The sequence below is a fragment of the Bactrocera latifrons genome, unplaced genomic scaffold, assembly GCF_001853355.1.
Source record: "Bactrocera latifrons isolate USDA-ARS-PBARC rearing strain unplaced genomic scaffold, ASM185335v1 scaffold_221, whole genome shotgun sequence".
NCBI classification, from domain to species: Eukaryota; Metazoa; Arthropoda; class Insecta; order Diptera; family Tephritidae; genus Bactrocera; species Bactrocera latifrons.
Window position 1 is genome coordinate 403,460 of NW_017535753.1, and position 20,403 is coordinate 423,862.

At 35.2% G+C, this 20,403-nt stretch overlaps 2 protein-coding genes across 2 annotated transcripts in view; one reads left to right on the forward strand and one right to left on the reverse strand.

Annotated features, from left to right (window-relative positions):
• The window catches only part of LOC108968611 (sensory neuron membrane protein 1-like), a 6,444-nt gene extending 2,241 nt beyond the window's left edge, over nt 1-4,203 (forward strand). The window contains exons 2-8 of the mRNA XM_018932728.1: nt 2,218-2,375; nt 2,474-2,615; nt 2,691-2,945; nt 3,016-3,312; nt 3,385-3,588; nt 3,788-3,966; nt 4,025-4,203. Of these exons, the coding sequence (XP_018788273.1) occupies nt 2,218-2,375; nt 2,474-2,615; nt 2,691-2,945; nt 3,016-3,312; nt 3,385-3,588; nt 3,788-3,966; nt 4,025-4,178 (1,389 nt within the window). The 3' untranslated portion in view covers nt 4,179-4,203. The remainder of the gene's footprint in view (nt 1-2,217; nt 2,376-2,473; nt 2,616-2,690; nt 2,946-3,015; nt 3,313-3,384; nt 3,589-3,787; nt 3,967-4,024) is intronic.
• A 3,866-nt stretch (nt 4,204-8,069) lies between these two features.
• LOC108968609 (2-hydroxyacylsphingosine 1-beta-galactosyltransferase) overlaps nt 8,070-20,403 on the reverse strand; it is a 30,541-nt gene continuing 18,207 nt past the window's right edge. Inside the window, exons 2-7 of the mRNA XM_018932726.1 lie at nt 13,471-13,621; nt 12,720-12,903; nt 10,292-10,588; nt 9,561-10,225; nt 9,375-9,497; nt 8,070-8,514 (exon numbers count right to left, since the gene is read on the reverse strand). Coding sequence (XP_018788271.1) covers nt 8,364-8,514; nt 9,375-9,497; nt 9,561-10,225; nt 10,292-10,588; nt 12,720-12,903; nt 13,471-13,613 — 1,563 coding nt within the window. The 5' untranslated portion in view covers nt 13,614-13,621 and the 3' untranslated portion in view covers nt 8,070-8,363. The remainder of the gene's footprint in view (nt 8,515-9,374; nt 9,498-9,560; nt 10,226-10,291; nt 10,589-12,719; nt 12,904-13,470; nt 13,622-20,403) is intronic.

Below are 20,403 nucleotides of genomic sequence, written 5' to 3' on the forward strand. Positions count from 1 at the left end.
AGGCCAACCACACTGATGCCGGTCGCTATAAGGTCTGTCTCTTATACACATCTAGATGTGTATAAGAGACAGGCTCTCCATGGACAGCAACGGTGTCACCAGCTTCATTTCGAAAGAAAAAAGGGGCGATGATTCCACCTGACCAAAAACCACCCCAAACTATCAATTTTGGGTGAATGTAATGGTTGTTCATGGACCATTTGTGGACTTTCTTCGCAAYAAAATCGACAGATTGTTGATTTACTTCACTCCACTCTTATGAAAGTAAGCTTCATCGGAGAAGATGATTTTCTTAATTATTTATTGTGATTTTGATAAGATAAATAATTAACGTGTAAACGTTGTTCTTGAGTATATCTTTTCAAGATGAAATTGTAAGCATTACTGAATAAAAAAAATTTGGATCATGACATATGCAAAAATTTCCGAAATCATATCATCCTTATTGGAAACCCCGATTCAAGATACGTATTTGCGAAATCTTTACAACTCGCCAGTGTATATAACCCCACAAGATTGGATGCTCAAAACTGAGGCGAGCGCAAAACTGACGAAAACGAGAAGTCAGCTTCAAAAATGTCTGCATACATTTTCAGATGAAACTGCACCGGTACCTTTACGGACCAAACCAAAGCCGAAGCCGATCAATGTGAGAAAGCAGTTTGAAAGCGTTATCCGCTTATTGCATAATTAATTTTTATGTTGGTCTCATATTTTGCTTACAAGAAATTACCATGATAGCACACCATTACGAATAGTCGCTGTTAATATTTTCAAGAGTAAGCTTATGACGGGGATTCCCATAAACCATTAGAATTTAACATATTCAATGTCAAATTTATGTCGGCACTCTTTTAATCTATTGGAAAGTTGTAAATACTTTATTTATTTACACATTTTTTTCTTTTACGAACAAAACATTCATTAATTCTTTATATTTCCAGTTATAAATAAATTTTATTTTAATTAAATACTTTGCTTGTAATAAAAACAAGAACAAGAAATATAACAGTACAAAACAATATAATAGCTCGAAATTTAGCACTGAATCTTGCGTTCACTTGGCAGGCAAAATTAGTGTGATTCAAAARCTCGTAGAAAACTGACCTTATATGAGTTATTTATGATTTACTGTATCGATCAAAAGTAATACGGCGTCTCAAAATTAAAGGATGGAGTCTTAAGGGGTTACATGGGTTTCCTCAACAATTTTTTTCTCATATAAAAAATTAAACATTTTATTATAGTTTTTAATTGTCACAAACACATACTAATAACAAAGAAATTCTGAAATGTTTGGGAWAAAAATACCTTCAAAATCGGTCATTTCCGGTGACGCCTCAGAAAAAAGATGCGCCCGCCTTGCAAAGATAACTCCTTTGAGTAACATCTAAAGTGAAAAAATACTTAACTTAGGACGAAGGAAAAGATATGCAAATTGAATTTTTGACTGAATTTTTTACAAAACAAAAAAAATTTCGCGTAATTTTTTTCAAATAGTTGTAATCGAAAAAATCCTTCCTCCAAGTCTTTGAGAGTTGTATCTCAAAGAAATGTGCAACACTTCATGAAGATCGGTGCACTAGTTCTACAGAAATCTTAAGAACCATAGAAAAGCGCATTTAAAGACGACGCACTTAGCCTAGCTAGCCTAGCTCGGATCAAATGAAAGTTTATGGCAACATTCTAGAGGTGTGTAGAATTTAAAAGGACATAAAAAAAATTTGATTTTTTTACGTCCGTAAACCCATGTAACTCCTTAATAATATGAGCAGTTCCTGCAGAACCATTTAACAATACAATAATGAAATATTTATAAACAAGTATTCAGACTGCCAGTTTTTTAACCATATTTTAATACTTGTGGCAACGTGCCAGAAGTTGATTGTGWCTAGGCGACCTGAAAATTCATAAAAATACCAATGAGTATGATTAATATAGACAATCAAAAAAATCCTTACAAAAAATGCTCTAAAAGAAAAAAAATCTGGAGCATCTTACATACATATGTAYATAAGTATATACTCGTACAAGCAGAAACCAACAAAAAATGCTAAGAATTGCGCTGAAGAAAAACTCTAAGAAATTTACAAAAAGGAAGCATCTAAAAAAGTGGATCTCCCAATATGTTTTATAAAAAAAAATGTATTGACTGTTTTCCATTAATTTTTATAAAATTTTGTAATGTACTTCTATTTAATTAATTTCGCCAAAAAGCAATTAAATCTGAAACCTGGCAGCGAACCGCGACAAATGTGGGAGAAATTTCCCATCGCCTTGAATTTTTCAATTTATGTCTTCAACGTAACAAATCCCGATGAAGTGCAAAATGGCGGAAAACCACATGTGCAAGAGGTCGGACCATTTGTATTTGAGTAAGTGCCGTTACTACAGGCAAAACACTCCAACACACACACATACCATACTAAAATATTTCAAATGAATATTAAATACATAACTAAATGCCATAAAGGGAATGGAAGGACAAATACGATTTGGAGGACTTTGAGGATGAGGACGCGGTGGCCTATAATATGCGCAACACGTTCATTTTCAGACCGGATTTGGGCCTAGGCGGCGAGGAGTTAATCGTGATGCCACATCCACTTATACAAGTAAGGCGGTTTAACTATTTCATTTGTTGAATTTGTCTTTTCAAACTGTCAAATACGCTTAAACTTTGTTACAAGATCATGGCTATAGCCGTCAAACGTGACAAGGAAGCCTTGATCAACATGATATCCGAGGGTTTGCAAGCGCTATTTAAGCCCACCACGCCATTTGTGCGCGCACCTTTCATGGACATTTTCTTTCGCGGCATCGATGTGGACTGCTCCATCGATCATTTCGCAGCCAAAGCGATTTGTTTGAATTTTCACACCGGCGCCATTAAAGGCGCAGAAAAAGTGAATGCAACACATTTYAAATTTTCGCTCTTAGGCGGGGTAAGTTCGCCATTGCAATCATTAAAGTATATTTGCTTATTTAATAAACGCAACTGTAATATAAACTTAGGCCAACCACACTGATGCCGGTCGCTATAAGGTAGCGCGAGGCGTCAAGGTTAGCCGTGATATTGGACGCGTGCTTGAGTTTGACGACTCTGACGAGCTGAGTGTCTGGGATGGTGATGAGTGTAATCAATTTCGCGGCACCGACACCACCATCTTTGCGCCACTAATGAAGCCCGAAGAGGGACTGTGGTCGTTTGCTGCCGATTTGTGTCGTTCGTTGGGTGCGGAATTCGAGAAGAAGACCACTTATGCAGGCATACCAGCATACTATTACACAATCGACTTGGGCGATCCCAAGGTGAAGCTCAAATGAAATATCTTCAAATAGCTGTATGTATTTTAATGAAATAGAATATTGATATTTTTTCAGAACGATCCAGATAAGCATTGTTTTTGCAAGGATTATCCCGACGACTGTCCACCCAAAGGCACCATGGATCTAACCTTGTGTAATGAGGCACCCATGATTGTCTCGCTGCCACACTTTTTCAAGGCCGATCCGCAATTGGTTGCGGACGTAGATGGTGTGGATCCAGTGGAGGAAAAGCATGGCGTATTTATTGTTTTCGAAAGGGTATAACTTGTGTTTAAAGTGTTATATTATAGTATAAGTAAGTGTTTTGAAAATAATGAACCAGAAACTAGAAGATTATTTACGTGTTGGGTACGAAAGTTTCAAAATTTACATATCAACAGCATAAATAGAGTTTCTTGATTTTTTAGCTATAATAAATTCAAACAATGACCTAATAATAATATTTTTTTCACTTAAGATATCTGGTACACCCCTCTCTGCCGCTAAGCGCCTGCAATTCAGCCTCTCCGTGATGCCCGTGCCAGAAGTTGAGGTTATGAAGAACTTACGCACACTCACCATGCCGCTCTTTTGGGTCGAAGAAGCGGCCAGTTTGGACAAGACATGGACTGATATGTTGAAAAAGAAGGTTTTCTTGTAAGTAARCAATGTAATTTGCCAAAATTAGCGCACTTTCCGAAATATTTCCACGCAGAGTCATCAAAATAAATAATRTCTTTAAATGGATGTCCACAATTTTCGGAGCATTGGGCTTAGYAATCAGTCTCTATATGCTCTTTGGTAGAAATCAAATCACCACAACAAACGTCACACCCACTACCGAAGCTGATACGATCGATAAACATTGAATTAATTAGCGGCTAATTTAAACTGTTTAAGTGACGTGGCGWTAATAAGTTAGAAAATTTAGTTCAGAGTTAGTAAATGTGTTGTCTTATTGTAATTATTGTAGTCCGTCATATATAGATACATATGTACATATATTTTTATTGTACCTGTATTAGCAAAGCAATTCAATAAATGTGAAWTAGAAATGTGACGATTTTTGCAATCATTCGGACAGTTGTTGCGATTCTCATGAGATGCCTTGGTAATGACCACCTAGGTGTTACCACGATAATTTGCAGCACTTAAATTKCTCAATGCTAATTGGGTATTATCGAGCCAATGGCATGAATGCATAGCTATGTCTGTCATTACTYATGGCGTTGTGTTGGGTCAATTAGTAGTATTTTTACCATCGTATTTCGCCTGGATAACTAAAGCCCTAAAAACAATAATAAATAGGGGGATACAACATTCAGCTGTCAGCAAGTTAAGCTAATGAGACGAAGCCACGTTATTATTGCTAGTTAGTGGCGCATTTTTTTCATTTCAACTTCAAGAATTTAAGTTGATCACTTTAATTTTGATTCCCACGCATACCATATATATGTACATATTTTTCTTGACAGAAGTCATACGGCTTGAGATAAGAACTGTTTAGGTAATGATTTTACCCAGGCCCAGCTCTGATTAATAGAGTGCTTTTAAGATGTAAATACGATACAAATACGATATTTTACATATTAGTATGTACATTAGGGAATCCGTTTTGGAGTTTCCGTTTTTGCACATAAAAATTAAAAAATTTAAGCAATTTTTGTTGGAAATATCGGCCAATCTGGTAGATACGTTATTGAAATACGGGGAGATTGTTTTTTAGTATACTCTTGTGCCAAAAATGGGAATTCTTGGACATTCCTTAGATCCCATGTACCTAATGTACGCATTTTCAAACTTCAACTTGACTTTATACCACATATATCAGTCAATATGTGAGTTAACTTTATAAAAATTGAGAGGTTGTTACTCATAACAGTGGATCTTTGTCCCTGAAATGGAAAAAAGCAGGTGAAAACTTGCCTCAGCTTGAAACATCCGGCTGACTTTACTCCATATGTATATGTATGTATATTTATAGTATATCTAGAGCTTTACATATAAAAATTACGTGTCACGTTGTTTGTCCGCGATGAACTTCTAAACTACTGAGCCGAATTTAGCAAAATTTAGCACACTGTGTTCAGCTTGAAGCAACTTAGAAGATAGTCAAAACAATTTATAAATAAGAAATACAGTGAAAGCTATATTAAATGGACGCTCTATAAAGCGGACAACTCTAACAACTGGGCACAAAGGCTAGTTCGTCAGTGTCTCTTTATGGGAGATTTCACTGTATATATTTCTTAACATACGCATGWATTCAYAACCCCAATGAAATATTATACAGTTGAATTTCTATAATTCAAACTTTTATARTTCGAAGTTCTCYATAACTTGAACTCTTGAATCAGCAATAGCAGTCAAATTGTTTACAAATTTCCTGACAAACTTCGAAGTTTTTCTGTGGATTTTCGTGATTCGAGTTATGAAAGTTCAACTRTAATTATAATTKTWAATAAAATGCCAAATCTTAAGGGCTATTTTCTCAATRYCTGGTTAGCAGCCATTTGTCAGTTACTMCTTTCGGTAAAGAACCTTTTTTAACTGACAGCTGCTTTTAACTTTACAGGAGAAAACAGCCTTAAATTCGTTATTTTTTCCATTGACATTTRCTAGCATCAACATATTCAAAATTATACCTTAAGTACAATCGCCTGGATTCTTATATAAGTATCTTAACTTTTATAGTAATTAAGAGAGAAAGTATTATAACGAATAAATGCTAACAATAACTTCGAAGCAACTCMTTATTTTCCATTAGCAATAATATAGTACATTTTAATTTTAACAACAAATTTAAAAATATTTGTCGAAGAGGATTAGTATTGATTTCAAGGACAACTTACATAAGCGCACTRAAATGGCAGCAAAATTAAAACCCAGTCTTTAAAATCCTCAAGGTATTTCCCAGAATTGATTATACAAATTCCTGGCTAAAAAGTAGAAACAGGATTTTAGTACTTAGCAAAAATACAGTTTGCTACCTGCCTTATTCACTACTGATCCCTCGAGCATAGTTACCGTCGTAAGTTTTTACCTGCGTAAAATCCTTAAAACACGAACAAATTTTGCAGTCGTCGTCAAAACGTGTTTCAACGTTAATAAAGACGTATAAGCTCTTCCTTGTGCCGAAAATTAGAAAATCCATTGAGAATGAACGTAGAAGACTCAGCGCCAGATTTGGCTGAAATCTACAGAGATTTCAACATACTGCGTTCCATAAAAGATCCTTCAGAAATGAGAGTTAGGGGTTATGACCTCTATGAAAAGCTCGATTCTTGTGCAGAACCTCATCCTATCCTGGCCGATATAAAAAASTGTGTAGGCAGACTCATAGAGATGACGTATATGGAAGAGGAAGCGCGCGGTCCGTATTTAACATTAACAATTAGAGAATTCGTGAAAGCGTGTAAAAGTTGYGGATCCTATTTGCATTGATAAAAATATGATATAATACTTTATACTTTTTAAAATACGAAATGCTAAATTTAAGGGATTCAATATGATAATTATAAATATTAAAAAAGCAATTTTCATGGAGTTTGTGAAAGTAGAGAAAAGATGGAAATAAATATAAAAATATTCAATGAAAATAATTATTTAATGTTTTCATCCTTCATTGTTTGTTACAGCACATTATTTATTTTTTTAATTTAGAAATAAGTAACACAGGGTGGCACGATTGAGGCTGAAAACTTATTACTTGTCTGTGCTCATCCCTCTTCTAAAAGGGCCATAATTTTCCTTTGACTGCTCTAGTTTTGATCAATAAAATTCACTTACCAGAACTTTGMMCTTCCTTACTTGTTAGTTTAAGGAGGAATTTTTAAAAAGTAGTGGAATATTTTCCCATTTTCAGAGCAAATTTACTAACGTATACGTAGAATCGTCAGAAAAGTGGTACAAAGGTGGCAGAGAGCTCAACATCTTGTTCTTGCTGGASTCGTCTCAATAAAGCTGAATTTTTTTCAAAACGAGTGCCGTAAACAGATCTGTTTSGACATGGTTGATCGTGCAAATTCCCATCCTACATTCATGGAGGGCATTATAAATACCGATGAGACATGGGTTTATGAGTTTGTTCTCTTCGATATGCGTGCTTTGCTACATGTTGAATTTGTTCCGAAGGACCGACGATCAATAGGGCGTTGTATTTGGCCGTATTTGGCTTGAATTTGACATGCAAATGCAGTGGCTCATGACGTCATAAACGAGCGATGAAAATTTGACAGTTCGTTGCTCCGTCAAATTAATACTCCGCAAAAGATAAAATGCAAAGTAGATTTCAGAATATCAATATAAATGTTTATTAATAATACCACAGCTCTTAAAACTAATGCAAACATCATTCATGGAGAGGAGGAAAACACTTCATTATTTTGTTAAATACTTTATTTTAGTCTACAAAACTATGCTAACTTACAGTAACAGCTAACCAAATATCGATAATTTATTGGTATTGATTATTAAGCATATACAATTTTGAACAACAGCGAATTTATTTACATTTCAAAATGAAAATTAACTCAAAATTAAACACATTTAAAAAATCAAAAAAATTTCACATATATTTTTAAATTTAATTTGACTTTGGTTTTGTTGTATTAAATAATTTATGCAAAATTTTTTTAAAGAACACATTAAAATGGTAGAATATGCAAAAGAATTTACAGTAACACAAATAGAGCTGAAGAATATAAATTTAAAAATAATTAATATTCTTCAGCAGCTTTTATTCATTATATTTTATACATATATATATTTCAGAGTTGTCACACGCATTTGTACACATAATAATTAAATACATATTAAATAGTTTTATGTAGTTACAATATTTACAAAAACTTTTTCTACACAAAAGAAAAAGTCGAAAATATTTGCACACAMACACACTGTAAAAAATGAAAATGAGACTATGCGCTCTTCCAAGAACAGACTGCAACTGAAGAGAGAGGGATAGAGTGAGAGGAAGTATGGCGGCAGTATTGTGCACATACTTAGACACCCTTCCATAATTGAATATCACCGAGCTAATTGTTAATGAGAAGTTAGTTGAGCTTTTTGACTTTGTGATGAGCATGGCGTATGCTATGTTGCATGACTTCGGGGCGAAAGAATAAACGCTTCAGCAGGTAGTAGATTAGRTAGATGGCGCCCATGTAGAGAGCGACTACATCGACAAGGTAGTATTGAATCCAACTGAAAACAAAAAAATTAGTTTAGTAAGATTTATGGAACCACTAGTAAAAAGGTTAAAAACTCTGTGAGGTTATGGCAAGTAGTACAGTAGATTACCAACGTTTCAATCTTGGCCAGGAGGATGGCGTAATCGCATAGAGGGTGGTCCTCTATCGAAGTTCCTAGATCCAGTGCTAGAACGCAAGATGACCAAAGGGATCCAACTCATTCTCACTCCGATATGAGGAGCGGAGATACTGGGAATATTCACAGCGCACGCAGATGCCAATGTAAGCGCCCCATCAAACGAACACAACATAGAAGATTATTGGTGTAACAATAGTTTCGTAGAGCCTAAAATCGCCTTTTGGTGTGAGTCCACCTTTTCTACAGCTCTTCTATAACTGTATAAGCAAGCGATGCCTGCATTATTTGGCCTCCATGAAAGCGTACCAACGCTGAGCTCTAGATATTCCACCTTATTATCAGGTGCAAGGCGTGATCTCTGTCTTATGTATCAAATGATTTATTATTGATGCTAGAGTTTTGGAACCTTCTTTATTTTAATGAACTCCTATTTTGCTTTCCTCTAACCAATAATCAAGGTGGGAATATCCCTTCTAGAAAAACGTACTATGGCAATTTTTTCACCTTTTCTTCAGCTATTGAAAGTTCTAAATGTAATGAGCTATTAAGTTTCCCCTTTTCCGAATTAAAATTGAAAACTGTTATGACTCTTCTTCTAAGGACCCGTCTTTTCATATTATTAAATAATCTCGTTATAAGGAACTTTGAATTGGAATATTCCCCAAAACCTATTTCCAAAAATATTTCTCATCCTAATAACTCAATGAAATATTCAGTTATGTGGCTGAGCTTACCTCATATTTCTTGCCGGCGATTGCAAGTGGTAAGCTCCTTTGTGACGCAAAACATACTCTGTCCAGTAGATGGATGTTTCCAAGGGAGTACTACGCTGATCTGTCAGCAATCTTTGGCGGGATCTGCAACGTTAACAAAACCAAGTTAGTAATTTACTTCAGCATAATTAAATATCTACACATTACCTCGCCGCATTTCTATACTGCGGATCATGTATGACCTTCATTAAACTTTTGTAAAGCTGACTAACAGTTAGAGACTCCAACTGTAATTTGATCGCATAGCCATCCACCTCCGCCTTGGCAGAGTTCACATCGTGATCGCAGAAGACGGGCATTGTCACAACTGGCACACCATGGTACACCGTCTCGAACATGCTCAACAAACCGCCATGCGTAACGAAGGCGCGTAGTTTCTGATGCCCCAAAATATCTTGCTGCGGCAACCAACGACTCAGGCGCACATTGGCCGTAAGATCATGCATTTCTGAAGCATCACCCTCATACTTCCAAAGCACATGATATGGCAGACGTGCGAACGTCTTCACCAACAAACGACGCAGCGACTCCGGCATGTTGGCGGCCTTCACTGATGAACCCATCGACACATAAATGAAACCCGATTCGCCCGCGGAAGCAATAAACTCTTCAAGATCTTTAGGCAGCGGCTTAGCGGGCTTGCAGTGTATGCAAGCGATTTCGGCRACGTTCGGATTGAGAGCACGCGGATATGACACTACAGCGTGGCCATTCTGCAGTATGAAGCTGACATTTTTCGAAATGTCATAAGGATGCGGAATATTTGTGTCGATGCGTTCRCGCATCACGCGATAAACGAACGCCATGACTAACTGTTGGAGAGAAGTTTTGATTACTTTTTATTATAATAGTACCCATACAAGTATTATATACTTTACTTTGTGCATAACATCCTGAAAGACTTGTATGCCGGTGTTCAGCGCCCGCTGAAAGATATTCATCGTGTCTGTAAAGCTTGAATAGAAATTCGGCGTTATCGCATATGAACCGGGATTACCGGACTTTGCCAAACTGCCGGTGTAGAAGCCCACCGTATTCATATACATGAACGGTATTTTATATTTGTAGACCATGCCGAGTGCACACTCCGGAAAGGCGCCATCCAAAATGGCTAAATCAAAGCTGCGATTCATGAGCTCCTTAGTTTCGGCATCCTCCAGCATTGCATCGCAGGACTGTGTGAGGAAAATAATGGCAAAAAATSTACTATATAAATATTTAAAAATTTGAAGTAATTATTTTTGATATAYATAAGTATAAACTGACATTTGATGTAGCTAATATAATTACTTATGAATTTCCATTAGCAAAGCAACTCAAAAACAAATATGAGACAATTCATGTTGAAACGTCGACACACGTAATGTTGGGCAAATGCTTAGGCTTATGTATAGTTTGGTACGTGTGCACCTTGAAATGCAAATGCAACAATAATAGCAAACACAACAAACTGCGACATATGCTGTTACATTTGCAAGCATGAATAGTASCAGCGTTTTGTAAATGAGTACGCGACTCTGTTGTAGCCGTTCGCCGGCTCGTGAATACTCGTAGAAGACTAGTTTATGTTTCTAAACATGCTTTTCATATGAGATATAAATTTAAGCAGTTTCAAGCTTCTTTCATTATTATTTCCTTTTATTTTATTTTTAGTTCACGCACAACTGAGCATATTTTTATATGTTTATTAAAATATAATAATTACAGGCGTATTTATGTCGATGATAAGTTGAAAATAAATTGAACTTCATAAACAAAAGTTATCATTATCTATTAATAGCTGTAATTTAAGTAAATAATGACTTTATATTATGTGCTTCCACTACCAAGTGCCGATATGCCCTTCATTAAATGAGGCAACAATTTAAAACCGCAGACATAAGTGACTACGTAGAGCAACCCTTGTACAAATGCCATAGCGAACCCTGTGAGTGGTGGAAACCAGTAAGAAGTAGCTTCGCCATATTCGATTTAAGTGGACGTTGTTATTAAGGCAAGTAGTTCGGACGACGGAGACATGTATAGACGTTCACGCAAGTGAGGAAATTCTATGATCTCAAGCAGCTCACGACTTCCCGTCCTAGACCAAGAGTCCGTTTGAAGGCAAGCTAGCCACCCAAAAAACGCCCCCAATGAAAAGTTACCAACTACCTCGAAGAGAAACCCCCCTTTTAATGACGACCATGGCAACGAAATAAGGCTTACGATTTGAAGGCATGCACCTGGAATGTCTGATCCCTTAATGGGGAAGGTAGAGCTGCCCAGCTGGTTGATGACCTCGTGAAATTAAAGGCTAACGTCACCGCCGTCCAAGAAATGTGATGGACGGAACAAGGACTGAGGCGAGTAGGTCCTTGTGGCATTTACTTCAGTGGCCATATAAAGGAGCGCAAGTTTGGTGTGGGATTCGTGATGAGAGCCACAATCCGCATCAAAGCGTGGTTCTTCAACATACCGCTAAAAAGATGGAAGAGAAGGACGATATGACCAAAGATGCCTTCTATGAACGCTTAAAGCGGATCTATGAGAGCTGCATCCGCCACGATGTCAAAATCGTGCATGGCGACTTTAACGCCAGGGTAGGTAAGGAAAGTATCTTTGGCGTAACAGTCGGTAAATTCAACTCCACAAGGAACCGATTTTCTACTCGACTTGGACTACTGCTCTCTGAGACCACTCGTCAACAACTCGGTATAAGGGAACTGTGGGACAGCATTTCTGGCTCCTTACGAACTGCTGCAACCGAACCATTGGAAAATGCAAAAAAACAGGTGGAAAACAGACTGCCTATCTCACGATGATACAATCGACCACAATACGTGCGGGATGGGATAGATACCCACAGTTGAAGAGTGACGCGAGAGGCATTTGCAGACAGAAAAAGAGAGGGCCGAAATGTGTGAACACGAAGAGCTTTAAAAGCTGGCCGACAAGGGTAATACTCGGAAATTCTACGAAAAGATACAGATACATACATATATACATACCCCTCTATCGATCTCACTTACTTTGAATAGAACTGTTATACTCTATAGCAACATATTGCAAGTGTATAAAAATTGTCAGTCCGAGTCAAATTCGATTAGTGCGTTAAATTATTTTTGGAATCCTTTTGGAGAAAACTAACAACCAAGAAAAAAATGTTACGTCTCTTGTTTGTCAGAAATATAGAATTCAATAGAGGATATAACTTTTCTGCTTTCTTTCATAAAATCACACCTCGTTCATAAGAAATTTCTGAGGATCTTCATTACCTCAGCGCTACAAACTATACCAAGTGATTATAACTGATGTGCAAAAACTCACTTGAAATGCATATCTGAATGCGTCCCACATCGATAGAGGCATTTCACCAGACATGCGTGAGCCCAATAAATCCCAGTTCGTATAATTTTGTATGTACTCAACCAAGCCAGCTGGTGTAATCTCGTGCAAACCGTTAATGTGAAAATCCGATGGAAAACCATTAAGAAATGTTATGTTGTGACCTCTGAAAGTTAGAAGAAGAATAAATCAGTTATAAATAGAGTTTCAATATCAAATAGATGAGGTGACATAAAATTCAAGTCAGGTATTGGGAAAAGCTCATAAAATTCTTAAATACATGCCTGACTGCATCACGTGTATAAGTGCAGTAACTGTCTATGTAATAGGCTAACCGATTCTGAAGGTAATCAAATTATTGGTGGAAAGAAAAACAGGAAATTTCAAAACAAAATAAAGACAATACTAACACGTGATGAATGGAAATAATTTCGCTAAATTGTCGAGAATTTCTAGAATTTAAAAATATTATGATATTTCGCTTATTATATTTACTGGAAGATGATATGATGAAGATGTAGAAATGGTGGTTTTTCTTTTGCAGTTACAAAGCTTCCAAAAGTTTTATAATTTAAGGTACTCATGATTTATGTCGAATTTTACAAAATAATTTATGAAAATGAAATATTAGTGAAATATTAAAAAAAATGTGAGAACCAAGAAATTTTAACATGTAATTGATTACTTTATCAATAAAAAAACTTCGCTGCAATTTAACTTTTATCACACTTACCTATGTATCAGCCCTTTCGCCAGCTCCCAAAAGGGTATTTTATGTGACTTKGTGCCACCCATTGTGACCATCAGTATGTCGGCAGCCATGATGTTGGTGGCAAAAAATAGCAACGCCACGCCATACCACACTCGACACGCCATGTTGAAGTCTAGCATTTTCGATAACAAATGAAATCAATTTCAAAATTTAGTAGTTTTAGAAAAATTGTGCTACTTTTCTTTAAACTTAAATAAAATATTTTTTWAAAATTTTCGAATTATTCAAAGCGCCGACTACGCAGAGCTCAGCACCTGCACCGCCCTTTATAGAGATTGTTGAGCGATTTAGATACTAATCTAGCGGTTAATGGTGGCAATATAGATTTAATTGTTGCATGGCAAATCGTTTGTAATTACACACTTTATAAGCATTTAAATTTTTGGCTATATTGCTGGCATACATACACTGTTGGTGAAAAAACTAACAGCGCTGCGCCAGTAATATGCAAGATTTGGTTTTGCGCCATTCAAACGTCAGTGTGCTGTTTGTTTGTACGCGTCCGCACTTTGATAATGGTTACAGTAATCGTAAATACATTTCCGAAAGGCAACTTTTATTGAACACTCAAACGAGCTGCTTGTGACGCAAACAACATTTCAATGTGTCGCTTATCGAAGCCTGTTGGTACGTCTCAATGGATCGCGCCAAATGCGCCAAAGTGCAATAAAAAGTGCTAGGTACCATATTGTATATGTACATTGTGTAGTTGTAATTTCTATAAAATGAACTAGCGTTTGATTATAAAAAATTTTATCGTCTGCCTTCGAAATATTTGTTTATGCTTTTTAGTAGAACTTATTTAAACTTTCGTTCACTAAAATAACTAATCGTCTTTTAGAAATCCAGCAGTCGATATACATATAGAAACCATATTTCGAAAAGTTATTTATTTTTTCAAATATACTCTAATTCGGTTGGAATTTTTACAAGTACTTCTGAAATTCTTTGATAGTTATAAGCCTTTTTTCAGCCATCAAAAATTTGTGGCTATTTGGCAAGCTAAAGCGATCACTCGGAGGAAACAGTTTTGGGTCAAGTAATGGTATTAAACTTGAATCTCTATTCCAGAAATTTACTTAAACAACTTTTTCAAGAATTGAAAAAACATTGGAACAAGTGCATTGGTGCCAAGGGGCATTACGTTAAAGAGACGACATAGAATGTGGAAGATAAATTAAGAATTATGAACAACTTTTGTACTATTTCTGTCCACCCTATTTTTTGCTTACAACTCACTCGTTTTTTTTTAATATTTTTTCAAAGAAGGGTTTGTTTTATAAATAAAAATTAAGAAGAAAATGTGCATTTACAGACTTAATGAACTTTAATAATCAGTGATTCATTTTAAAGCAATTTCAATTCGTGCCTTAAAAATCGCTTATCATCAAAAAACTCATTCCTCCAATCACTTCTGACAAATATTGGGTAGTCGAAAAAGTCTTTTCGTATTTCTAAATTTCAACAAATTTTTATATTTTTAATTAACTTTAATGAGCCAAATATATACCATTTCGGCCAACGACTTTTTGCTATTTTTCCGCTAGAGACATTATTCAATCTGTGTAAAACTTAATTCTCACAGACTTCTCTTGAACCCAAATTTACTCCATTAAGGAGTTTTGCATTGACCGAAACAAATACTAGTCTGATGGTGCACAGTCAGGGCTATATAGTGAATGCATCAAAAGTTCCCAGCCAAGCTCTCCCACTTTTTGCCGATTCATCAAAGATGTGTGTGGTCTAGCGTTGTCCTGATGGACGTCAAAGGAATGTCTGTTGATCAGTTCTGGCCGTTTTATTTTTTCAATTGCTTGCTTTAATACCATCATTGTTGACAGTAAAATGTAGAATCAATCGCTCCATCAAGCTGGAGCAACTCATAGTGGATGATTTCTTTCCAATCCCACCAAACACTCAGCATAACCTTTCGAGGCGTCAATCCTTGCTTTGCGACCATTTTTTGAGCTTGGACCATGATCTTTTTCGCACATTATTGTCGTATTTGATTCACTTTTCATCTCCTGTTACCATTCGCTTCAGAAATTGTTCGAGTTCATTTGGTTTCAGCAAAGAGATAAATTTTTCACAGACAATTTCATGTGGCACCCGAACATCGAGCTTCTTTTTGTAGACAGACTTCTTCAACAATAGGTCGGCCAGAGCGAGGTGCATTTTTCACATCGAAATTTCCAGAACGGAAGCGAGTTAACCATTTTTGTGCTACACGAACTGATACAGCATTGTCTCCGTAAACTTTACAAATTTCATTAGTGGCTTGCATGGCATTCTTCCCTTTTTAATACGAAAATTTCAAAATATCGCGAAGTTCTTTATTATTTTCACTCATTTTTGAGCAACTGTAATTTTTTTTTCAACTTCTCTTCAACTTTGGTGAAATGAAGCTCAAAATCTCACATTTCCAACAATATATGGATGGTAGCATTGGAGATATACGGCTGCAACGACATCTATTGACAAAATACGAAAAGTCCTTTTCAACAACCATATTTCTGCGACTATATTAACAAACTACTAAGTTACAGGAAAATAGATGCTATTTAGATAATTTTATTATTCGAGTCAAGTTTTCTTATGAATTTTAATACAAATAATGTAATATTAACTGTAAACACTGTTATTCTTAGGTAAAATTACTCATACGCMCTAGCGCACTGAAGCGTTTAAAAAACACTACTGCAAATCGGGAGAAAATTCATATATAAATATTTGCAATGTTTTAGTGTGTTTAATTAGTAGTTGGTGTAATTTAGTGAAGAGTTTAGAKAATTTTATTTTTAAGGTTGTTTTTATTTCGCTTTTAAGCGAATTATGGAAAATCACAGCGAAAAATTTGTAGRAAACATGAAAAATCACGTCGTAATTACGAATAAACTTTACTAAAATCACACAAAAATCATATATAATAAATGAAATTATGCTTAAAATAACATATTGAAGGAAAATTAAATAAAATATTACTACCTAATAAACTCAGTTATTCAGCAATATTTGGAGCTAAAAATGCTGAAAGTTTAAAACTAGTATTTAAATAAATATCAAGCTTATTGCATAACAGTAAAAACTACAATTTGTTCAAAATCTACAAACTTAATAAGAGGATAAATACACTCGTCCATTAACAATTCACGCAGTTTGGAAGCTTTTACTAACAACCGGCTGAACTGAAAAAAACGCCATAGTATTTGCACATGTGTGTGCGTTTAATCGACCATGACCATATTGAAGCATTTGTTGTAGTTTTAATTCTGCAATAGTTGTTTACGTTATGTTTTTCRTGATTTATCCAACGAAAGCCAAACTAGCTCGAGACGTTTTCAATTCGACCATTCTAGTTCAAACGCTGTTGYAATTACATGAATTTATCACTTTTTTCAGTATACCATACATATGTGTATCTGTRTTATGTAATCATACTTACTCATATGCGCGCATGTGCATGTATCGTATTTGTTTGCACGCTAGTTAGTAGCCTTATCACACACATGTCATTGTCTGTGCCGCTGCTGGTTCATGGCTGTTTGAAACGGTTTTGCAAATGCAACTCGCCTGCGCTGAATGCATTTTAATTTCCAATGCAACGAAAATTGTTTGATTTTCTAGAGATTGAAAATCTCATGTATTTAAAATACACAAGTATATAGACACACATATAAATATATAGACGCAAGCTTAACCGCATGGGTCGCTGCTTAATTGCACATATCATTTTCTTTTTAGAATAGATGAAGTTTATAATTTTTTAATAACCAACCAATTATCTTTTACAAAATTAATTGACCACAAAAATTTAGGTTCGTTTATCAATAAATATGGCGAAAAAACATACATAATATTTTTCGATTTCTTTTTGTATTGAATTAGGGGGTATTCTAGTCTAGAATTTTCAAAAAAAATAGATTTTTTTTTTGCATATTCTTAAAGACGGGACCTTTAAGAATATATTCCCCAAAGGAATTTTTAAAAGTATAAGTCGGTAAATAGACTTATAGCTATTTTAGTGACGCAGCGGGCAAATCGGATCTGCAGAAATGTCCGATTAACGAAATCTAAGTATAGACTGCCTGCAGTTAGACTCAAATCTTTAATGGCGTTTTTCTCGAAACTACTATTTTCAATACTTCTGACATGATTTCTCAAGTTCTAATGAACCTATTAACTTGAAATTTGGTGTGGACCTTCTTTATATATCTCTCTATGGTTGGAACTAGGATTATTAAAAAATTTTGATTTTTACTATTTTTAAAAAATTTTGATCTTTGCCAAAAAACACCGGCAAAAAATTCAAACAGTCRCCATTTACTGAAATTTTTCCTTTATTTATCCTAGTTCAGACGATAGCGGCATTTGTACTGACTAAAATTTCAGATCAACCAAAGTATTGGAATCGTGTCAGGAAGGCGCATCCTTATTTTCAACCCCCGCCAYGCCACTACGCCGCAATTAATCAAATTATCACAAATTTTTAATTTTTTTTTGTATTCTTAAAATATCAATAAATACCCGATAAAAAATTTAGTAAAAATGTTCGTAGTTTTTTTTTTATTGGACTTAAAAAAATTCCATTAAATAGCATTTCTAGGCTAGAATACCCCCTTAGACTTACTAATTTACTTAATTTTTATAATTAAATAATTTTAATTAAATATTTCGGCAATAAAAGAATAAAGAATAAATATTTCAGTTTTAGTTGCTAATTTTTCTAGCATATGAAATGGTCAATCGAACTGTTTCAAGCCGTCTAAAAACATTGGTGAGTTTTTTTCCGAAATTCTGTCTTGTCATTAACGAGACGCTGGTTTTCGAAAAAATTGAGTGATTTTGAAACCAATAAYTTTTCAAAATGGCTTTCACTGATCCTTGCAATATTCCAACGATGCCAGTAAGGCTAACTGACTGTTATCGTCGATTCGCAATCATCAATTCCTTTATTTTTTTTGCCGTGTTGATCATCAGTTGATCTTGATGGTCGTCCAGGACGTGGTTCGTCGTCAACTTTGTATACTTTAGAAAATCAAGCGTATACTAAACAGTAATGATTACTTTGATGTGAGATTTGGCACGGATGTCACTGATAGTCATATCAACTTACAAAAATAAACTCAAASARTGGGTTTTCGCGCGAAATTCAAATTAAAAAGTCTAACAATTTTTTGGGCACTGTAGTAAATGATGATATAATTAAAAARTAACGGAATCCATTGAATATTAACCTACAACCTACAACCTCGAAATTTCGGAATRTTGAAAAACATCATGATTCTAAGTGTAAATGTTGAAAAAATCTTTTTCGTCTCGTCTCTCTCTCTCTTTTGTCTTACAATGCGAGAGCGCTACAATTTAAGTTAGAAAAGAGGTTCTTAATCCAAAAAACGGAAGAAACTAGYAGAAGAGAGCACAAGTGGATAGCGTAAAAAGCTGAGAGAGCTGCTAGTTTCTGCTAGTGGAATTTCTACTAGCAAATAATATCTACTGCGTTATAAAGAAGCGACTGTTAAGTCACATGTGTAAGCGAAATTTGACGCATATTTATTTTCATTGTTTTGAATTCATTGATTGATTCTCAAGTGCTGATATGAAATTATTGTGAAAAACAACATTTTAATATTTTCCTGCTAGTTTCTGCTGCCTTTTTCGTTATTTCGCTTTTTATGASAGTAACTCTCAATTTTTTCCCTCCTGATAACTTGCAGTTAAGAACAAAGCTAATGGAGCAAAAAAACTATCCARTTTCAATTCTTCATATATACATATCTATTCCTATTAGAATTTGAACAAAATTTGCAAAAACCCACACCGCGGCACCAACAAATCAATCATAATTTGATTAACCGAATACCCGGCTCTGTGTTCATTTCATAATTTTCGTATTTTTGCAACCGCAATTAATGACAAAAAACCAGTCGGTTGTGAAGTAAAATTWTTATTATTACGTTCGTCTGTAAATACTGAGGTAAGTATATCTGCATGTGTGGTCATTAGAGGCTGCCTCGCCATGGCGCGTGCGTTGACGTGCCTGCACACCAGCGATTACATCGAAGCGTCGCAGCGTCATCACTAAGTATGCCATCGAAGCGTGTTAGCGCAGCGAAGCAGAGCCGAAAGTGAATTACCGCAAATACTCGTACGATAGAAGTAAGGCAATGCAATTACCCGATGAGAAAGTGACAAGTGGAATCACGCACTATTGCGACTATGAAGCCGAAGCAGCGCGTCGTCAGCATGCGGTAAACGGCGTTTGTGTTGAGTGAATAGTTTACGGATGCGTTAACTGCAYATTACATTGTAACGAGTGGCGTTTAAATCAGCTGCCGAACGTTTTGAATTTTTGTAATTGAAATTAGTTCACTTCGATTTTAATGATTTTTTAAGAAATTTTGTCCTTAGAATTCAAAGATTTTTTACTTTTAAATTTAATATCTAGAAAAGAATAAAACTAGTCAACTTTACGTTACGTTTCTTTACCTAACGTTTGTCTTACTTTGTTTTTTCTGCTTTTATGATTTGTAAAGTTGGTTAAAAAATATAATTATATTTTTTTTAATTATAAATTTTTGCTTTTTCAAAACATATCCGCAATTGTCTGACAATTTGGGTGACTGCTTTGTTTGTTTACGGCATTATTATATTGATTAGCATTTAAATTGTCAAGTGCGCGTGTTTGAAATGCGATTTTAATCACCTCTTCTGCCAATTATGGAATTTKGGTGCAATTTAAAATTATTTAAATATTATGAAAATGTCATTTATTTATTTATTTGATATGACTGAGTACATATAGGTTTCTAGCGGCAGTTAATTTAGTGAGGATCGTAGAAAACGATGAACTGTCAATGAGACACTAAGGAAGACATATTTTGATGGCAACCGAAT